A 22,074-nucleotide genomic window follows, 5' to 3' on the forward strand; every position below is an offset into this window, starting at 1 on the left:
GAAAAGGCTAGGCCGATAATGAACTATAAAGTCAAAGTCACGTCATATGTTGAAAAGGAATGTCATTCTCATAGATTGGGAGCATTCTTTTCGTTTTATTTTTTAAAGCGATGTAAAATAAAGTGTCGCATTGAAGGTCATGAACCAGAGGTCAATAGTGTATAATAATTATTTATTGTTTCATCTAATATTATGTAACAGAAAAAGCAATATAGAAGATTGTAGTTTCTTCTTTATAGTGAATATCTAAGTACTGCAAGCTACAGAAAAAATAATTAAAAAATCTAAAGATCCACTTTTTCAAATGTCACTCCAATAAAATTTTATCTCGTTTAAACTGCATTGTCATCGGATTTCAAACTGACTTGAAAATTTCAGCATGCTAGCTTATCGGCTAGTGCCTTAAAATTGAGTAACAAAAATCCAACCGGAACGACAAACAAACATACAAATAAACAAACAAGAAAGTGAGTTTATAAAAACGTGGGAAAAACGGAATAAGGCCAAACAATTTTATATTTTAATCTGTAAGACTGGTCTAGATTCCAGTGCTGTGTGGCCAAACGCCTCTCTTTGTTCCTTCGAGTCATCTACATCGGAGTGGTTTAAGTTAAAAAGAAAGTAACAATGTGTCATCGTATCATCAATTAATCAACTCCTCTGGGGTAAAGAAACCTTCTTTAAATAATCAAGCGTCAGACATACAGCGTTGCCTTTGAACTCAAATATTTAGTTAATAAAAACTTTATTGATGTAGATACTGCCACATTTTAAAATGGAAAAACTCTATAAGAAGAAGGGTCGAATGCTTTTCACACTCAAACTTAAGTGTACACTGAAGATTCCGTACAAATAAGCAAAAAACAAATTTATTATCGTAGCAAACGTTTAAAAAAATAAAGCCTCAATATTTATTTTTATTATTTGTTATATTTGGCGGTAATAGAAATATATGAGTTGTGTAAAAAAATCAGCTGCCAAACTATTAGATTCGGTCTTAACACGTCCATTACGGAACCCAAAGAACTCAGTAGCTATCGGCAAAATAGTTAATGAAATAAAATATATCACGTATTTTATGCGTTCCAATTATTCTTATAAGTCGGTCAAGAAGACTGAACTTGTGTAATATGTGTATTATCAAACAAATTAAATAGATGTCTTTGACAATGACCATATTTTATAATTGAAATAACAATCCGATTTGTTATATGTCTCAAGGTTTGATGGTGTGGAAATATTGTGATCACTTTATTAACTAACTTTTTTTGCTTAATAGATGGTGATAATTATTAAGTAGATCATTTAGAGACAATTATAATAATGAGTAAATTGTCTGTCGATAAATCACCTTTACATAATTAAGTTTTTCTTGTTCTATTGTGATTTATTGATTGCTTTAATTGCTGATTTGAGTTTTAATTCCTGAAGTGAAAAAAATGTTATCTTAAGAAGTGCGAGTATATGTGTCTGTTTGTGTCGCCGTTTGGGTGATACTTTACACCATTTTTATTTGAAAGACACGTTTTAAAAAGAGTCCTGCGACTTATTAGATACATCTACATCTATTTTATGAGATGATTATCATAGTATCCATTTACTTCAAGTCAATGTATACAATGTAGTTTGAAGATGGTTCATTGTAGTAATAGGAGCAAGAAATTACGAACTTTTATAAACAATCTTTAAGATTGCTTTTGACTTCGGAATCAACGTACTCGATAAGACAATTCAAGTGTTTTTTTGCAGAGCTCCTATAGCCACCTTCCAGCTTCAGCATCAGATCAGCTCTATGCCATCTCATACATTTTATAAGTTGTCCAACTTTCAGCTTAATTGGAAGCCGGGGTTTACAGTTTCAACTAGCAATAATCGCACCTCATTGGTTACGACACTGCCTCCGAGCAAAGTTAAGGATCAAACAGACAGGCGAAAGGATAGGTGAAATTAAATGAAAGCTTTAGAAGTGTCTTGAAGGCAGTTATAAAAATAAGAAATTCGAATGCTAATTTTTCTAATTTTCCTTAATACAATTGAAAATTAAAATAAGTCAAATTGTAATATTCCATCCACAAAGATGAGATGATTGCAAGGAAAACAGTTGTTAAAGTAAAGGAAAAATGGTTAAATAATGCATAATCATTGTATTAACCGCACGAAAAGGATAACATCGGATTACATTTTTTATCTTTTACACTTTGTAGCAATCCTTGGGTCCTTAGGTACTTTTAAGCTGTCGGAAAACAAATGAAAGATTTTTCCTCGGTTGCCTCAGCTTTTGCTGTAATTGTTGCTTTATATCCAAACCATTCCAAACCTGTCAACGCAACAACTTTGTTGCAACGGATAAATTTATACTGATACTAGCTGTTGCCCGCGACTCCGTCCGCGTGGTTAGAAGATATAAGTTATAATTTATACCTGCCTTCTATCTATCTTGTAGGATTCAGTCAGCGTTTGCAAAGTAAGCGCAAAAAATGTGTTTTTTTACGACCTCACATGAGAAACCTCAAAAAGTAGTTTTTACGTGAAAGACTAACAAACATCCATACATCCATACTTACAAACTTTCGCCTTTATAATAGTAGTAGGATTGCAATTGTTGAGGTAAAATTGGCGAGTTTGTGACGTTGCACGTTGTAGGGATCCATCTCAGAATCTACTAAACAGATTTTGTATTGTTTTTTATCAATAGAAAATCACGTCGAAGTTTCTTTATATTATACATTTGTTTACTGTATCACAAGAAGTCATCTTAAGCAATTACTTACTAATTTTAATTATAACAATCGGAGTACCCAAACAAAAAAATCGCATTAAACATTCTTTGGATATTTTGAAAAAAAAAAACTTTTTCTTAGACTTTCAAAAACCCTATTTGTATGTAACAGAAAAGCACTAAATCTAAAATCACAAATTATCAAAAGTAACGTTCGCGTCACTACTTTTGCGATAGCGTCTGTGCTACGAACTCCGAGTTCAGTATATTTGTGGAAATCGCGGAAACTATCGCAAAAGTTGCACATGTTAAATTGTTGAGTAAGAAAATATTATATCAGGTGAAAGGATATTTTCCACGTGTCCCGGTAACAATATAACCTGATTACATGATTTTCCTATATCGTTTGTCACCGCCACGAGCGTACACCTGTTCAGAACTGTGAAAGATTCTTATGCAACAAATGTATTTTTTTGTACTAGAAATTTGTTTTATTTTATTACTACGTTTTGTTTTATTGTAGAAGTAATGTTATTTTTGTTCGTTTGGGGCCGTATTGAATTAATGTGCAATAATTTACAAAGTTTTGGTAGAAATTAATTCGGACATAATTAACGTGTGTGACGTAAAAGTGGGGTTTAAGTTTGACCGCTATGTCCAAATTGGATGGTTTTTTATTCTTGGAGGCTTTTCAATTTCTTTCCGATTTTAATTGCGCTATTCTATTATTTTGTTTTATTGGGATGAGTATAGGAATTTGAAATAAATCAGGTAATGTAGACACAAGGTAAGTAGTTTGCCCACGCTTTTGAACATTTTCAAAATTCCAGTTACTGTGTTTTATGGAAGCTTGTCAAAAACCCTTAATAACCAAAAACATGCTAATTTTAAGTATCTAAAGTATCCTTCAAAAATAATTTAAAGTAAAGCAATATTTATTTATTTATTCATACTACGGCGGACTTAATGTCTGAGGCATTATCTACCAGTTAACCTTAGGGTGACGAAGAGAAATAAGTGGTCTAAATTACATCATTAATCGGAAAAATCAAGGAAAGCATCATAAGTCAATACAGGAAAAGACTTTACCAGCCTCCTTCGCCGATAGAACAAGCGGTGGAATAAACCTGGGAGCATTCTCTCCTATATTTTTGCGTGCTCAACAGGATCCATATTGATTTCTGACTTGTTATTTTTTTCTGCCATCTCTGTAACATGTGGAATGCAAGAAATGATTGAGTATTGAGCCAACTACTACCTTAAAGTAATACTAAATCAAAGTAGATGTGGAAGCGAGATAGAGCATTATAAGGTGAAGAGCGGCGTCTCTCTTTCACAATTACACAATAGACGCACTGCATGAAACCATCCATAAATGATTATGAGGCTATTATCCATTTATTGCCAACTTTTTAGAGAAATTTGTCACTAAATACATACTATACATTCATGTATTATGTTATTTACAAAACTGGTCTGTATATGCTTCGTCTTAACAAACATGCATTTTCATTTATTTCGGACGTGAGATAACTTAAATGGACTGTTTAGTACTATTTAGATCTGTCTCTTATCTTACAACAATTTGGGGAAATTCAGCCCAGTAAGGCTTGTATTTTGGGGGTCTAGTGGTGTTAACAAATTTTCCCATTTGGGTATGGAAGGTAATTGGTAAATTCCAAGAAAAAAATATATATCCTGTAATAATAATATTGTCTTGACCAATTTTGGTCATGGCAGCTACTATCGCCAGGAGTTACTTGCTAGGCAAGACGTGTTATAGTCCAAAAGCGTGTCTCTCATTGCCTGATAGGACGGCAACCCGATACGAAAAGCGTGAGATTAGTCGATGCCGTGATGTGGCGTCCAAAACACGGAAGCTCTGATATTTATTTCTAAAGCGCACACAACATTCGAAAAGTCGGAGCGTCCTTGTGACTATCGGGAGCGAACTCAAGATCTTTGACTATCCTCTCGTTTTACAACTAGGCAATGACAGCTTCATTCATCATGTACAACAATGAAAAAAATATATAATTAATTAAAATTAAGTTAATTGTTAACTAAATTTTTCTTAATCTTACTAATCTTCTAATATATAAAATTCCCGTGTCATGATGTTAGGTACCGTACTCCTCCGAAACGGCTTTACCGATTCCTACCATATTTTATATGCATATTCAGCAGGTCGAAGAATCGGCTAACATCTATTTTTCATACCCTTATGTGATAAGGGTTGTTCACATTTTTTTATCTAGAAACTAGAAATAATTTATAAGGCAAAACAGCGTTTGACGGGTCAGCTAGTATAATGTAATAATGATGTGTGGAAAGCTTGTGCCTCTTACACGCAAAAACAATTTAGCATTTTTGGTTTGTAGAGGTTGGATCCGCGGGCAACAGCTAGTTAACTATAAACGCAACCGCCTCGCAAATTGAGAGCTTATTGCAAAGTCATAACAGAATTACTCAGTAGTTTAATAAATGAAACGATGTTAAAGCATTTAATACAATGCTTGTTACTTCAATACTCTTTTTAAAAGGTAGAAAAAATTGATTTGCTATAAAATTAAATGGAGTTTAGTTATTAATGGAAAGTTTACTCGAGAAGTTAATTAATCATTCATCATTCAAACCGTTTAATTACATTTAAGTAATATGTGTGTGCGATATTTTCTAGTGTATTTCAAGAAAAATGTTCTTAAAAGGTATTTATTGTATCATATAGTAGGTAGGTATTAATACATTCTTACAAATAAAGATATAACTTTGAATTTCGACCGCATTTTTATCAATAAAAAGTCACATAATTTAAGAGTAGCGCAGAAAGTAACCCCTAACAAAGTGACCACGTGCCTGCTAGTCCCCAAAATATGGTGTATCTCTACTAATCAGATATTTTATGTTATGAAATGACAGCTATTTCACGTTAAATCATCATCCAGTCCAAAGTTATGAGGTAACAAAAAAACGGACAAATTATTTAAAATCTCCTCTTTGAAGTTGGTTAAAAAGGGAGTAGATACAAGACCTAGAGACGCATCACTTGTTGCTCATACTCCATCACACAACTAATCGCGTTGCACCTGACAATTACCACACAGTTGTATTTCTCTATTACTACCCTATCATTCAGTTACTCCATTACCGCTGCCCAACCAACCATACAAGACCCCTTCACGTTCCCATGGCTGCTTTTTATTGCTAAACGTATTAAGATCAGGTTAAGGTTGACACTGAAATGTAATCTATCACAACCACATGTACTTATGTACGTGCCTTTAGAATGTGCAATTTGTTTTCTTGGTTCGAACTTGGCACGTATTTGCGAGCCCTAAATGTTTGATTCCTTGGTTGGAGGTCGTTAGAAAGCTGGTTAAGTAACCATTCAATAATGTAGGTCCAATGACCTGGTAGTGTCTTAATATTGAGTGGATAATGGACACACTATATGCCCCTGCTAAAGTGTTTGTTTGAAAAAAAAGATTTTCCAAGTTAGACTGTTGCCACCAAAAGAATTGGAGTATAGGTGGATAATCAGGACACAGATAGCGGGAAAGGCAGGACCAGAAAGAGATGGGAATATTGTGAGGCAAAAAAGATTCAAGTATGGGAAATCATCAAACGACTCTTCCAGGGTTAAGAAGAAAAGTTACTACCAAAAAAGTTAAGGTCTATTTAAAATACTTAACAAGTCGTAAGTAATAGGATAGCATTCGACTGCACCTCAGTTTCCTCTTTCTAAATGTAAATATGCAGGTGGTGTGGTGATCCAGTGGAATACGCGGAACGCACGTGGCCAGAAATAGCAAAAGATATCGAGATCTGGAAGAGAAACTCTTCTTCTCAGCTGTGAGTCTAAAAAGGATTACTAAAAAAAAAACAGAAATTTCTACACCATAAGTTTGGCTCGAAGATTTTCCTCAGCATTAAAATTGCTGTAAGTGATGCTGAAGGTAGCTCATTTTTTGCGTATGTACGAAATACAGGATGAAAATCAATGAATACTTGATTTATCTAATGATTGATACGACCCTCATATCTTTGTATTTATACACAAAATGTAACAAATCAAATCCGATTGCTATTAATATTTCGATGTATAGCAAATACTTGTGTTTTGGTAGGGACTGAAATAACTTTTTATCATGAAGTATGATTGGTGACGATCTTAAAGCTTACTGCGCGGACTAGTTCCATGAGGCCCAGAACAGAGAATTGTGGAAGAATTTAGCCCAACCGTGGGACACAGAGCGCTAGAAAAAAAAATGATTGGTCTGACCTGGTCTTTTGGCCTATCATGATAAAATTCTTTCATTAGTTAAAGATCCTCTACCCTCCTTCTGACGTAGTTGAATAATGTTCATGCATTTGTCTATAGTTAATCAGCTAATATTGAATAATAGATGTGAAAAATTGTTTCCGAAACATTTACAAATAGAAAATAGCAAATAATCTCCAGAATTTCAAACCGAGTTCCAACAAGAACGCCTGTTGCATTTGTGGCGGCAATGGGTTGACGCGTCAAATTCGTATTACGATTTAACAGGCGTTTCATCCAACCAGTCAATCGATTTAGTTCACTCAAATCAAATTATGATCGGATTTCCAAATTATATGGTCAATGCGTTTTCGAACAATCGGAATATTGGTCATGCAAAAGCGTGATACAATATGAAAACTGAATAAAATGATATTGAATACTGTGAGTTTTGGATGAGTACGTAGCAATAATGCATGGTAATAAATCTGGCTTGTTCTTTATAAAGGTATTTATTACAAAATGTGGGTCCAGTTTCGATCTCTTTTTGATCCTCTCCAACTGCCGTGTCATCGGGCTATGAGAGGTAAGGTGCAGACTGCAAAGAGTGTACCTGTGTTTGCGCACACGTTTGTGCGCGTTTATTTGTCTTGCACATTCGGCTGGTGTCTAGTAATAGTTGAAATCGGGCAAGATACTATTATAATAAAATTGTCGGGATACAGGTGGATGGGACTATGACTCAATAATATTTTATACATTGATTCGTAATAATGGCAGTACGTAAACTAACACTGTATATTTAAGAATCACTGCTGCAATTCCTTGGTGTACCTACACTAAAGAATATTCTAATCTAATCTAAAGGCTTGATTAAAATTATTTGAAATTTAATAATTTGTAATTGATTTGTAACTATTTCTTCAAATTGCTTAAAATAAAATACGATCCTAATTTTTTTTTTGCATAAATTGTGGTATAGCACAATACGCTTGTTAATCTATTGAAAATCCAATCCTAAATTATGTATGACGTAAAATATCAAACCAATGAGAGCTTTAGCGTCTTAATGATTTTAAAGACTAGTTTAGGTGGATCACCTCCCGCATAATAATAAGTATCAACACTCGTGTAGTATAAGAAACAAGTTTCCGCGATGATTTCGGTGATCCGCGGCCGATCGCTCAGTCGTTAGATGTATTTATAAACAAACGCACTCGTGAAGTTGAGAATATAAGTGATAACATGAAAACAAAATGAGCAAAACAAATGAAAAAGGTATCGAACTCGCGCCCAGTACTGAAGTGACTACAAATGGAATGCGTGAGAAGAAAAAAGATGATGAACCAGTAACATGTTCTCAAAGAATTAGAAATTGCTTCAGTTTCTTTACTGTAGAACCATTTTTACTGTGTTATGTCATACCGATCGCGCTGTCGGGCTTAGCGGTCCAAAAGCTTAACATAGAAAAAGCATGCCGTTCAGATCTAATGCTATCGGAAGAAATCTGCAACAAAGCCGTTTCTGGTCTGATTGATGACAATGATACCATAACAAATCAAGCGCAGCTAGATGCGACAAAACTTGTAGCCGATATGACAGCATGGCAGAGTCCCTTACAAAGCAGTATCCCAGCCATCGTCATTCTTAATGTTGGTGCTTGGAGTGACAAGACAGGGAACAGAAAAGCTTTGATGCTCATTCCAGTTATTGGAGAAATTATATCTTCGTTTGGTCTTCTCTTGGCAACTTACTTTTTTCTGGAGTGGCCTTTATGGGCAACGGCGTTAATAGAAGCACTACCTTCGTCCTTAACAGGAGGCTATGCTATAGCTTTGATGGGCTCGTACAGTTTGATTGCAGACAGCACATCAGTGGAGTCGAGAACATTCCGAATTGGATTGGTTGGAATAATTGTAACTCTTGGTGTTCCTTTTGGAACGTCTATCAGTGGATACCTAACAGAAGCTGTTGGTTACTATGGAATATTCGGAATCGATCTTGGATTATACGTGATTGCGTTTATATACACGTTCTATAGGATCGAAAATGTAAGAACTGTTAAACTAGAGGGAACTTTTATGGAGAATGTTTTGAACTTTTTCCATCCCAAGAATGTGTGGGATACGATTTCTTTAGTATTTATGACTCGAGGGAGACAGTTGAAGCAAATTATTCTAGTCATTTGCGCTCATATTATCATCATGGGGCCTGTTTTCGGTAAGCGGACAATGTTTTATATATTTACTAGATTATAAAAAAAATGATTAACGCCTACATTTTACTTAACATGAAAAACCTCGTAAGTTTGTTGTTGACTAATTTCTTTACGAATCATTATTTCTATTTTAATTATTGATATCAGCGTCCAATAATTTTTTTAATTACTTGATATTTAGTGTTTATTGACGGCAATTAAATACGAATATTAAGTTAATGTTTATCTACACAGATTTTCTTTAAAGCGGAATCAAACATAGAAACCTCGATTAAAAAATATTTATAGATATAATTTGTTTTAATCTACACAACTTTGCCATTAGAGTAAGTAACATGACTAAACAGTACACAATCAAAGTCAATGTGAAGCTCTATACTATTAGGTTACATTAAGGCTTGAAAGCTAGAAAGAAAGAAAAAGTGTTTTATTGCGAACATTGTACGCATACATAACACAACAGACTAAAATAACATGAAGAAAAAGATAGTGCAGGTGTTGAACAAACTAAACACCTAGGTATTCCTACATGGGTCTTACAAATACGGATACCATGTCAATCGGATAATTATTTGTTTTCTGTAACAAAAACTCGTAAACTTAAAGAGTATATATTTCTTAAAGTTTTTTAAGCGCGACGTAACTTTACGACAATGCAGCAATGCAGAGGTCGGGTTTTTATTTTTGTCAATAAATAGTTTATAAACAAAGCAATCCATATGTTTTTTTTAAGGGTTTTTCTTTTATTTCAGGCGAAACTTCGGTTCTCTTCTTGTACATGCTATCGAAGTTCAACATGGGTGTCGTAGCATACAGCATGTTTAGTACATACTCTATACTCATGGGGACGGCAGGTTAGTACAAATTTGAGAGGCTACCAGTACCTTTTTAAGTAATTTTATTGCAGTTATCAACCTCTCCGTGTGGTTCTCTGTGGAGGTTCCACAACTGCAACAATATGACTTTATAGCTAGCCAGTAGCTTTTATCAACATAAATTTATCATGTATGTTTGTCACAATTTTCTGAATATAGAGATGAAATTTGATTGGACTTCATCATTGTCAAAATAGTAGGGTCCCCATGCAAAATCCGGGAGCACGATATGCCGCGGGTTCGACCCCGGTAGGGCAAGTATTTGTGTGAGTCTGGGTGTCTTTTTGCACGTGAATTAAATGTTTGTGAGAAACCTCGCGACAAAAGGATCAAATAAGCAGAATAAATAAACACAGAATCTGAATAGGACAATTGTGTTGCAATGCTGTTGACAAAGACAACACCTTCATTACAGGTCATTAAGATTTATTTTTCCAAAACCACAAAACTACAAGTGATATCCGTGTACTTATCTTCTGAATACCACATAACATAATGATTATTTGAAATAGGATGCCACATAGCTTTGTAGTTATAATACATCATTACATGATGCCATCATTTGCGGTTAGACCAGCCTTGCAAACTAATTTGAATAGGACTTGGAGCAAAAAATTCAATTTCATAGTTTTTTCCTTGACCACTTGACCCGAAGTTGTATAGCCCGCAGGCAGTTGGTGTTGCCCGACAAAACTTGGCGGGTACTATTATTGGACTAGGTAAAACAAATGCTATGACTCATTGAAGAGTGTATTCACGAAGACTGAGTAACGAAAATCTCTGTTTAAGCGGTCCGTTACAAAGGCATTTGAAAAGGATAGATCATTTTTATACCCAGAAAATATTTTGACTGTAATTAGAATACTGTTTCATGCTTGAAATCCCTCATTCAAGTCCATTCGCCATCCATAAGAAACGAAAACGAAGATCATATTTGAATCGGCTGTTATTACATAACCATCGAGATTTTGGTTTCTAATCCTATATTGATGTCGGGGCAAAAATTGTTAGCTTAGCCTAGCATCTAGAAAAAAGTGGAAGAAGGGAAACCTTTGCCTTGCAGTGGTAAAAAATGGATAGAGAAAAAAATAAGGTTTCGTGTATAGAAAAAGAAAGTTTGGAAAACAGCTGACTACTATTAACGTCACATTTTTTCTTTATGCTCCAGGTTCGGCAGTCGCTGTCACACTTTTCAGTAAAAAGCTGAAGATGCATGACAGTTTCCTGGGTATCATAGCAACAGCCTGCAAGACAGTTTCAGCCTACATCTATGGGCTAGCCCCAACAAGAGAATGGTTGTACGCTGCGCCAGTATTTGATTTCTTCGGAAATTCTGGTGCGATAGCCATTAGATCTCTTGGTACCAAGGTTGTGGATCCCGATAAAGTTGGTGAGTTGAGTTTAATATTTATCGATATACACGTTGGTTGATCGATACAAAGCAAATTTATCGATCAATAGGAAGGAGAAATGTTTAGTAACACAACTTAGTTATTATAGATACGTAGGCGAGAAGAGAAAAAGGCGGGGAGTTTCTTATGCCTTCTTCTCCACCAATAATTGTGGGCAATTAAAAATGCGAATTATTCATTAACGTTAAAATATTCATGTAACGTTGTACTATAACTAAAGTTAAGATAAGGGATGTAAATTATTTAAACGCGTTATTTAAAAGACCTTAACAAAAAACTATATTACTGTGTAAATCTTAATAAATATTGCAGAAGCCTTGCTTGTTTGAGTCAATCTTAAGCATTTATACCAAGAAACTCATAAGTCAGTGTTTAATGAAACGCAATCGAAAATGCGGTAAATTAGCGTAAAAGCTTTGACTTCTACTAAATTATATTAAGTTTAATTGAAATAGAACTACCATTTGTAAATGAATTCTCGGCTCTTGTCATGTCAGTGGTGAAGCGAATGCATCTCGGCTTTTAAACTATTACAGGTTGTTAATTACATTAAGGTCTTTACCCTACGCTTGAAAAGTTGAGATATAATATCATTATCAAAATTGAATCATAACATGCAGCCACTTATATTCATAGATTAGTCGAATATACATACGTCTTACGAGCTATCGGAAGAAAGAAAAAAGAAATTTTTGGTAGCGCAATTTGAATAATTATGATAACGTTACTTTTCTATTTAAGTTGAGTTTTAATTTCTTTGCTTTTCGTGTTTTCATGACAATCTATAGTAAACGCAATATAAACGTAAAAAAAACATTAATCATCTCCAAAAAGATTTAGATTCCTAAAGCTTTTTTTTAAGTTTGTTAACCGGACAATTTACGAAAAATCCATAAGTTATGTTTTTCTAATGTTGATGTCAGTCTCAAGGTGTGCGAGATAACTATTATTATCATTCATAATAATAAATAAAAAAGGTCTGACAACCGGATTCTCTAAGAGTGATTTAGCAAACCATCCTTGTGTGTGAATCTATAGTTACTAATATATAAAGCTGAAGAGTTTGTTTGTTTGTTTGAACGCGCTAATCTCAGGAACTACTGGTTCAAATAGAAAAAAATATTTCTGTATTGAATAGACCATTCATCGAGGAAAGTTTTAGGCTATATACCATCACGCTGCGACTAAAAGGAGCGAAGATACAATGGAAAATGTGAAAACAGGGCAGCTATAACTCATAACATACATACATGACGCAGTCGCGGGCATCAGCTAGTCTTCTAATAATCGGTTGAAACTTGTTACATACTTAAGATCACCCGAAAAGTATTTGTTTTTGTAGCTTCCTGAGTACAATTACGTAATGAAAATACTGTCTTGTGCATTATCCAGTATAATTATAAGTATGGTGTGATTACGGTTTTATATTTTTAAGGGTTAATTAAAGGGCAAAAACGGAATCCTATTACTAAATACGTTGCACCACTGAATGCTCAGCATCCTAGCCTTTTTCCCAACTATGTTGGGGTCGGCTTCCAGTCTAAAAGAATGTAACTAAGTACCAGTGTTTTAGAAGGAGTGACAGCCTATCTGTCCTCCTACCCCCCTTGGTCAGAGTGGTTGTCGGACTTACTATCTTTTAACTACCAGTAACGAACGACAATTGTGCTTGAATATTTTTTTTTTAATTTTCAACTACAACTGTCATTTGTTACTCAGTTATTGCCCGAAAAGTACATATCCTTCGAATACTAGTTACTTACCGACCTTTTAAGTAAATTAAAAAGAATTTGAACCTTGAACCAATTCACCTAATTCCTTTAAAATTCCTGGTCTTACGTAGCTTCGCATTGGAGGTCGGATTGTGTGATTGTGTGAGTCTTAACAAATGACTTGGAAGTGAAATGGGTTACTGAAATCATACTAAAAAGTATGGTAATTATTAATGGGTTGTTGCAAAAATTTTGAACTTTTGAATGTTTTTAATTCTACTACTATTATAAACACGAAAGATTGTATGTATGGATATTTGTTTTTCACGCAAAAACCACTGAACGGATTTAGATGAAATTTGCTACACAGATAGTTTTATCCTGAATTGTATCTGCCCGTGGGATCATTTAGCTCCATTTCCTAATTTATATTAATTTAACGGAATGAAAGAGCTTCAACCCAATTATTTAACTTGTTGTGACAATAAATTTTAGTGTTATTATTTTCAATTTGTTGCCTACAGACCCGCGAGTTACAGCCAGATGAAAAATATATCAAACACAGAACAAAAAAAAAATAGTCATATCTCTCTTCTGAACTACAATGACACTGCAGATTGCAATGGACAAGTGTATTTTGATACTTTAACGTTCACATAAGTACCAACAATAATAATGAATCAATCTGTTTCTATGATTTATAGAACCCGTGTGGATGCGAATATTGGAAACATCCATAAAAATGTTACACTATCCGATATGTCTTAATAATAAATTCGTAGACACGTAACCATCGCCTTGGGTATTCCCGCTTCACTTAAATTCCCCGATCAGTCGTAAACTGAAACGAAACAAATCTTTACTTTTTTTAAGACTGAGGTGAAATATGATGTGTAAAGTGTTCTCTATAATCTCATAACACTTTATCTTGGCTGTTTTTAAGGAGTTTATAAGGTTAACGTGTCTGTCTGTCTATGGCATCACAATTCGAAAACGGATTAAGCGATTTCAATTTAGCTTGTTTTGTATTTAAGATAAATATAGGAATGTGGATGGTAAAAGTCATCATCGGCCTAGCCTTTTTCCCAACTATGTTGGGGTCGGCTTCCAGTCTAACCGGTTTCAGCTGAGTACCAGTGTTTTAGAAACCCGGAGGGTAAAAGTGGAGGAGTAAATATACTCTAATATTGATGATTTAATCAATAGAGTTCTCAGCTTAGTTTGATGCGAAAATGCGACATACAAATAAAGCATGTAAACGGTTTTGTGGGGCTTTTAATTGAGTGATTTTAACATATAATATAAGAGAAATAAATAATTGAATTACTCATTAAATGATATATTATGGAAATCCGCTATTGAAGGAAAACTCAACAGCTCAACGTCTCAGTCCTTGTAATTCGGCTAAAGATGAATTGTTTTGGGTTATTTTTAGGGCGTTTCAAATTCGGCGCTTTAATAAGTATTTATTTTATCTGATTGAAAGATTTTTGTTCAAAATTATTACAAATACCTGAGCAATCTATAATCATTTGGGCAAAACCCATTTTTGGTCGATGATTATAATACGCTAATACTAAATTAGCTTTTAAGTTCTTCCATTGACACATGACTGACCCAATGAATACACACAGATTATCGTGGCAAAACAAAATGGTGTTCTTTCCTGGACCAAGATTATTCTGAAGCAATTTACCTCTTCATACTGTGTTGTTTAAAACAATTAAATTAAAAAAATATATGTATTTATTTATGTCACACCGAAAATACATTTTAAATCACGTTTTTTTACCTCCTTCCTTATTTTATGTGCATGAATGATCACATCAACAAAATACTTCCCAAACAGATTTACGAAAAGAAAACAATACGACGATTCTACTGAAAAATTACATAATCAAATAAATGTTTTTTCAGGGAAAATGTGTTCGCTGATCGGTTTTGTGGAAACACTGATACCTGTCATATACATACCGCTGTACAGTAAATTGTTCTCGAATACCGTCGAAACCTTTCCTGGAGCGGTCTATATATTGGGTGGAACGATGACAGTACCAGCCTTCATTATATTTATGTGAGTACCTGCACTTAATAGACGTCGTTTGTTTTTCCGTATGGCTTCTCCTTAAATGATTGGTGCGGAGTTTGGTAAGCGTTTGCTTTATTTGTTTTTGGGACATTTTTATACGGTTGAAATATTATTATAATACATACTTTATAATTTAAATGCATAAAAGGAAATTTAACGCTTTATAAAAAATGTCATATTTATAAAAGCTTATAACATTTTTTTTACAATATGATACAGTACCTACTATATAACAATACAAATAATTTTATGAGGGAAATAAGTAATTTATGTACATAATAACATCAAAGTAAGCTTCTCATAAAAGACAAAACTTATACAAACTTGCCAGCTACTCAAGACTAACAAAAACCATTTAAATATCAACAAAACTCGATGCCTTAAAAAGGTCGAGGTTATAATATAATTACAATACATGACGGAATTCAAACTTCTCTGTGGTTTTATCACAAAAAAAATAACTCACGTCACTTTAAATTGACCACGTTATTCGGTCAAAGGCCGATCTCATGGACAGTTGTCGATATTGTATTCAATATTTGATTTCTAAAACGCTTGTCGTATTATGTTCAGGGCCCCAATTCTGCTATTTACAACGGCCGATGAATGAATGAAAATTGGCTTAAAATGATTTTTTTTGTATTTTTTCCTGCATAATAATTGAAAATTCAGTACGGAACGGTACACCCAAGGTCAATACCATTAACTTCCAACTATTGTATTGGTAAAATGCTTTAGAGAATAATAATCAATAATATTTGTGGACCAAATAAAAAAAATCATGTGTTTTTTTCAGAGCCTTATATACGATGCACAAGAAACAATTACGAGACGAAGTGAAAAATCCAGAAGAAAAGGAGAAATACTCACATGACAACTTTGTAACTACATTATAAAATCGAAAAAAAAAAATGTAATTATTGATGTAAAACTTCTTTGCGCTTGACTATAAGTTAACTGGACGACAATGCAACGGAGTCCGTTACGGCGATATGGCTTCACGTTTCTGTATCGTTTTCATGAAATATTTTTGGTTTTGTCAATAGATCGTTTATAAACAAATCAGTATATTTTTTTCTTCAATCACGTGTGACGGTTACCGCACTCTTTTTTTAATGAGTTAAACGTGAATTTAAAACATTTTCTTTTATATTAAAGCTGTGATGTTTGACAACTTAACTGTAGGAATGAAGGACTATGTAAAGCAGGTTTTAATTAAAAAAATATATATATATTATTAAGGCTCAAAAATGCAGTTTTTTTTCATAATGTCCGTGTCATTATAATGATAAAATAAAGCCATTGTACAGTGATTTATATTAGTTTTAGATTTTATATACATACTTACAATTTTAAGGGTCGTTTTAGTATTTAATTCGCCGTACCTACTAATGACATAATACTAGAATTATAAAAATATTGTTTGTATGTTGATATTGGAGTAATAAATCGGTTTTTATGAATTTCAAGTTACTTTGATTGATGTATAATCCACTCCAAACTTTTTAAAGTATTTCCTCATTATAATTATTCATTCCGTGATTAAATTCAATAATCAAATTAATGAGCATGGCTGTGATTGTGAAATGTTTCTGAAATCCCTGCGATACAAAAATTAAATACCAGAATAAAACAAAGTAAATTGGAGCAATATCAGTAGGTACGTAACTATAAAACATTATCTGTAACTTAGTTCACAGCATGAATGATCTAAGTGATACGTGACAATGCATTTGTAGGGATGCCAAAATAAGCGACTGTGCTGTAAACATGAAACAGTTGAGTAATCGACGTGACGTATTGATTTAAAATGTCATAGACACTGGAGTTTTTGACTGTCGCATAAATATAAAAGTAAATAAATTGCAAGCGCTTGGAGTATTGTCTTTTGTCTTGATTGTACCTACATACAGTCAGCATAAAAGTCCATGCACTCTCTAGACAATATTGGGATTGGAAAACAGAATATTATGTTTGAAATTTTATTTTCAAACTTTTTGTTGTATTCAAATTTGAGATTGCGTTTGTATGTTTCACGTTGCCTAAGTGACGTAAGTGTTAACTGGTACTGCTATTACAAAGTATAATAAAAATAGCAATTTCAAAGGTGTATGTAATTGCTAAGTAAATATTGGAAGGCGTTTAAGATTACTATGTTTCAGGAATAGAAAATTTAAATACAAAAAAAGTAGAATTTACAAGAATACATTGACATACATGTTTACTATAACTGCATGCATAGCCGAGTGGTTGAGGTCACTACGGAAAACCCACCCACATACATGTATTATATTATGTTTGTGAAACTCCCGCGACACAAGGATTAAATTCTTACTGAGGAATCTTTTAAAAAAATATTAAGATAAGAAGACTCTGTAGGTTTAGCACTGTTTGCAGTGCTAAAGGTACAGAGTCCTGCTACATTTGCTTAATATATTTCGGGATGCATCCTAATTACCTAATTAGGGTTAAGTTACCATGGAACATGAAGACTGATTTATGCAAGCTGTCTGCCTAAACAGGTCAATTTGTAACCGTTTGTGCAACGCAGTGCCACTTTCTTCGAAAGTCAGGCGGTGACCTAAATTGTCAGATTTCGGCTGCTTGGTACTTTATTGATTTTATAATATTGATGAATGATGATGGTCCCTTTTCTCTCTTATATAACATGCAATGCTGTATCGATGCCAGATGTGTTTTTTTTAAAACAAGAAACGGTTTTATATTGTGTAATCTTAAGTGTTTTCTTATGTTCAAATAGGTAGGTATATAAATGTAAGCTGACATTGCTAAAGATAAAAAATATTTTAAAATTAGAAATTAGTTCAATAATAAAAACCATGTGCAATTGATATCGCGGACATCGGACAACTCAGACTTCTCTTCATTTTTCGTTGGTTGTTTCATGTTTTTTAAATTTGTTTTCGTGTCTTTTATTTCAATAGTATAAAATCAGTTTACCTTCCATCCATTCTATTAAAAGATGTCTTCCCGAAAAACATAATTATAAAAGTAAAATCCACATCCATACTCTATCTATAAAAGAACCGCCTACAATATATTTCACGGCAACTAACTTCGAATAAGTAAGAAATAAAACAAAATGCCAAATAATCTGCATCAGACAATAACTGTATCGCATCAATACACATGCCCTTGATCTTATTTGAGTATAGTCATATTTTGCTCTTATTTGGATATGGTCATATATTACTCTTATTGCAGTCTTAAGTGACAAATGAAATCAGACGCGACGCTCATGAGTCCTTTGCAAGGTTAAGAATTGGGACAAAGTAATGGAGCAATAAAAATGCGATTATTATTATACGAAACGATTAAAATGTGTCATTGTACAGTTTTTGTTCCGGAATGGTAGAAAACTTTAATGGGACATAGTTTCTATGGTAGATAAATCAGATTAATTTAATGGCATCAAAAGACAGTTGTTTGAAGAGAGTAGTTTAGAAATATTTCCGGGGTGAAAAAATGACGATGAGATGAGGGGATTCCAGAATGTTCTCTGTATGATGATGGTGATGTCTTCACAGATTTAAGTCACAGCGACTACTTTAATCCTGAGGGTAGCAACGCCCTTACTACTGCATGAGTGAATAAATACTCTAAGAAGATGGTTAGGAAACAACTTGCTTAGTTAACCGATCTACTTGGAGAAGAATCGCGCACAAAGCGGATATGTGATTACAAAATTTTGGTGGTTGTAGCCGATTGTAGATTTTGACTTTCAGTTCTTCACTTTTGGCATGAACCGCACAGCAACAATTTATTCAAATAGATGAACCTTGGTTTTTACCAGGTGTCTCCATCCTACTACTTTATAAAGGCGAAAGTTTGTAAGTATGGATGTATGGATGTTTGTTACTCTTTCACGTAAAAACTATCTACTGAATGGAATTGAATGAAACTTTACCACAATATAGCTTATACATCAGAATAACACATAGGCTACAATATTTGCGCTTACATTGCAAACGCTGACTGAATCTTACAAGATAGATAGAAGGCAGATAGATAGATAGAAGGCAGGTATAAATTATAACTTATATCTTCTAAGTCTAACCACGCGGACGAAGTCGCGGGCAACAGCTAGTGTAAAATATATTAAGAAAAAACCAACGAAAAGGATCTAAGGTATCCAAATACTTTTTGCTATTATTGTCAATGAAAATGGTCAACATCTGAAAGATTTGATACCATTTTTGGCATCATAATTTTAAGCTATATACAAATGACTCTACCGTTTTAGATATGCAATACTACTGAGCAAGCATTCGTGTTTCATTGGTGGCTCTGTTGTATTACGTATCTTAAATTGCATTTGCTATTGGATACTATTTAGACTAACACTAACGGCGAAGTTTCGGGTTTTATCACAGTAATAAATGTCTCGTATACACAATTATTTTATGACAGTCCTAGCTATTCGAAGCGCCAGTGAGACTGTTATAGCTATAATTAGTGTACTTTTTAATCTTAATAACGTTGTTTTTTAATCTTCATGTTCTATTTACCTGCCTACCATAATGTTCATCACAACTGTTTAACACTAAGTACCTCAGTCGGAATAAAAAAGAACTTAAGCTAATGCTAGAAATAAAACCCAAGTACAGCGTTTTTTTTATTTTTTATTAATACTTTCTACCAATTAAGAGGAAAAATTACGGCACTGCCTCATTATATTACACGAGTGTATCAAAAACAGAAGTCACTTGTCATGGTTTCTGAACGCCAACATGATGTTTTCATTGCCTTCACTGGTTGGGATGAGAACATATTAAAAAAAGCTTGCCAAATATTTAAGCAAAATTACTTTAGTAAATAATTTCTTAGTTTTAAGAGTATTTATTTTTATTAATTCTCATAATTTAATAAAATATAGGTACCTACTATACGTTTCTTTCTTAGAAGCAACAAATGTTACAAGATAAAGCTTTTTAGTAGACAACTCTTCTTTGATTGAACATGCTATTATATTCATCCTAAAGTGTTTGTCACATTCTCCAACCGATACATGTGATATATTTCCTTGATTTTTCCGCGGTTTCGCTAGCGTAGAAGCATCATCTAAATATTTAAAAAAAAAGGCTAAAATGAATCAGCATTGCGTAAGTTTCACATTTAGCATAGATGTACTTTGCTTAATTCTATCCGGTTTGGTATCTAAACTAGTTTCACAGCCTTTAAAGGGAGTTAAACAGACACTAATTTAATTTTTGTGAGTAATTTTATATTTTATCTTAATTCCGATAAATATTATTTAAATCTGTGAAAAATGTAGATTTGACAACCGTTAGTTTTTTATGGTGTTATTTTTATGTAAAATAAATTTGGAACAATTTTAACTGATTAGAATGTGGTTGGTAAGATTGGATAGCGGACCGAAAACCTCGAATCTAAGGATATATTTCATTTCCATTTAAAAAATTTGTTTTTCTAGCTGACCCTGAAAACGGTTTGCCATTGTGGAGGAAAAAACATTGTACCTATACGAGTGAAGAAAAAACACTCAGGGAGATGAAAAATAGATGATGTCCGATTCCCACACCTAACCAATATGCACACGAAATTTCATGAGAACCGGTCGATTTGTTTTGGAAGAGTTTAATTTTGTACACCATGAAACGAGAATTTTATAAATTAGCAGATTTTTGTTAAGACTCTGTCCCTATTTTGGTTTGTTCCTTAAAATAGCTCTACTATCAAATTGATGGCTGTATTGTGTACCTCATCCCTAAAAGTCCCTTAAAAAGGGACTTCTCATGTGCTACTTTTCAGAGTGAAGTAAAGCTCCCAGCCTCCCCAGTCTAATTATTCCCGTTTACAAAACCAGCTGAGTTTTGAAGGGTGTCCGTGTGTACGTCCCTTTGCTACCAGGCTGAATCTTAGGGACCGTTATAGTTGAAATTTTGAGAGTTGAGCTACTACTGTTAAATCAACAAAGCTACAACGAAGAATAAGGATCGAAGTTAAGCAACGGTAGTTACGGTTAAAAAATATTAAGGTAACGAATGAATTTGTGGGTCATTCACCTCAAACTTATAGCCTTTTAGCTGTCCTCGGCGAAATATGTAACGCCTAACAGTCTATGACAACAATGCAGGCAAAAATATTTTTTTTCACAACTTTTCCATATTTTATCATTTTTCACGCATTTTTCGCGAATATTTATGACTAAAATAAGCCAAATTAGTTCAGCCGTTCTCGAGCATTTTTATACATAAGAAAGATTTGTACGAAATCCTTAGTATTGCGAGTCCGTCTCACACTTGCCCGTTAATATAGGAGGTAAATAGAAGCAAATTTCTTTAATTTTATGCATTGAATAATATTACTTACGTGACTCACGTTTAATATTTAACCGATAAGCCACATTCTTAACAGAATTTAGTTTCTTTTTTGACTCGGTCTTATTGACAACACTTTCACATGAATAACCGGGTTACTTGAATGTAAAATATTTTGATGAAACAATGAAATTATTCTTAAGATAACTTTGATGGAAATTCATGTATAGATAATTGCACAATTTTCTCATGTAGTTCTTAAATCGTATGTATTGTTTAAACTGTTATTTAAGTTTTCTCCCACAAAGTTAAAAACGCGATCCTATTATTGTTAAACCTGCCCAAGATCCCGCTTTCTATCCGTATGTTGCCTGGCTGTATCTCATGAGTTGTTCATAATTTTCATAGATGATTTAAAAACAATACTTATAATATTTATGGCTCCCAAATAACAAAAGTATTTATTTTGGCGTGTTAATAAAATAC

The 22,074-nt window shown here is 33.5% G+C and overlaps 1 protein-coding gene across 1 annotated transcript; it reads left to right on the forward strand.

Moving 5' to 3' along the window:
• Positions 1–7,835: 7,835 nt before the first annotated feature.
• LOC113504671 lies at positions 7,836–16,495 on the forward strand. Its single transcript, XM_026887091.1, has 5 exons — positions 7,836–9,200; positions 9,951–10,052; positions 11,242–11,463; positions 15,115–15,271; positions 16,083–16,495. Exons 1-5 carry the CDS (start codon positions 8,237–8,239, stop codon positions 16,180–16,182), a joined length of 1,545 nt encoding a protein of 514 aa, XP_026742892.1. The 5' UTR covers positions 7,836–8,236; the 3' UTR covers positions 16,183–16,495.
• The last annotated feature ends 5,579 nt before the right edge of the window (positions 16,496–22,074 follow it).

Source organism: Trichoplusia ni, chromosome 2 (assembly GCF_003590095.1).
Source record: "Trichoplusia ni isolate ovarian cell line Hi5 chromosome 2, tn1, whole genome shotgun sequence".
Taxonomy (NCBI): domain Eukaryota; kingdom Metazoa; phylum Arthropoda; class Insecta; order Lepidoptera; family Noctuidae; genus Trichoplusia; species Trichoplusia ni.

What these genes read in the sequence shown, in the direction of transcription:
- LOC113504671 (XM_026887091.1), top strand. Translation starts at nt 8,237, where the DNA reads ATGAGCAAAACAAATGAAAAAGGTATCGAACTCGCGCCCAGTACTGAA. An exon ending in TGTGGATCCCGATAAAGTTG is followed by an intron (nt 11,464 to 15,114) that starts GTGAGTTGAGTT and finishes ATGTTTTTTCAG; the next exon opens with GGAAAATGTGTTCGCTGATC. An exon ending in CCAGCCTTCATTATATTTAT is followed by an intron (nt 15,272 to 16,082) that starts GTGAGTACCTGC and finishes TGTTTTTTTCAG; the next exon opens with AGCCTTATATACGATGCACA.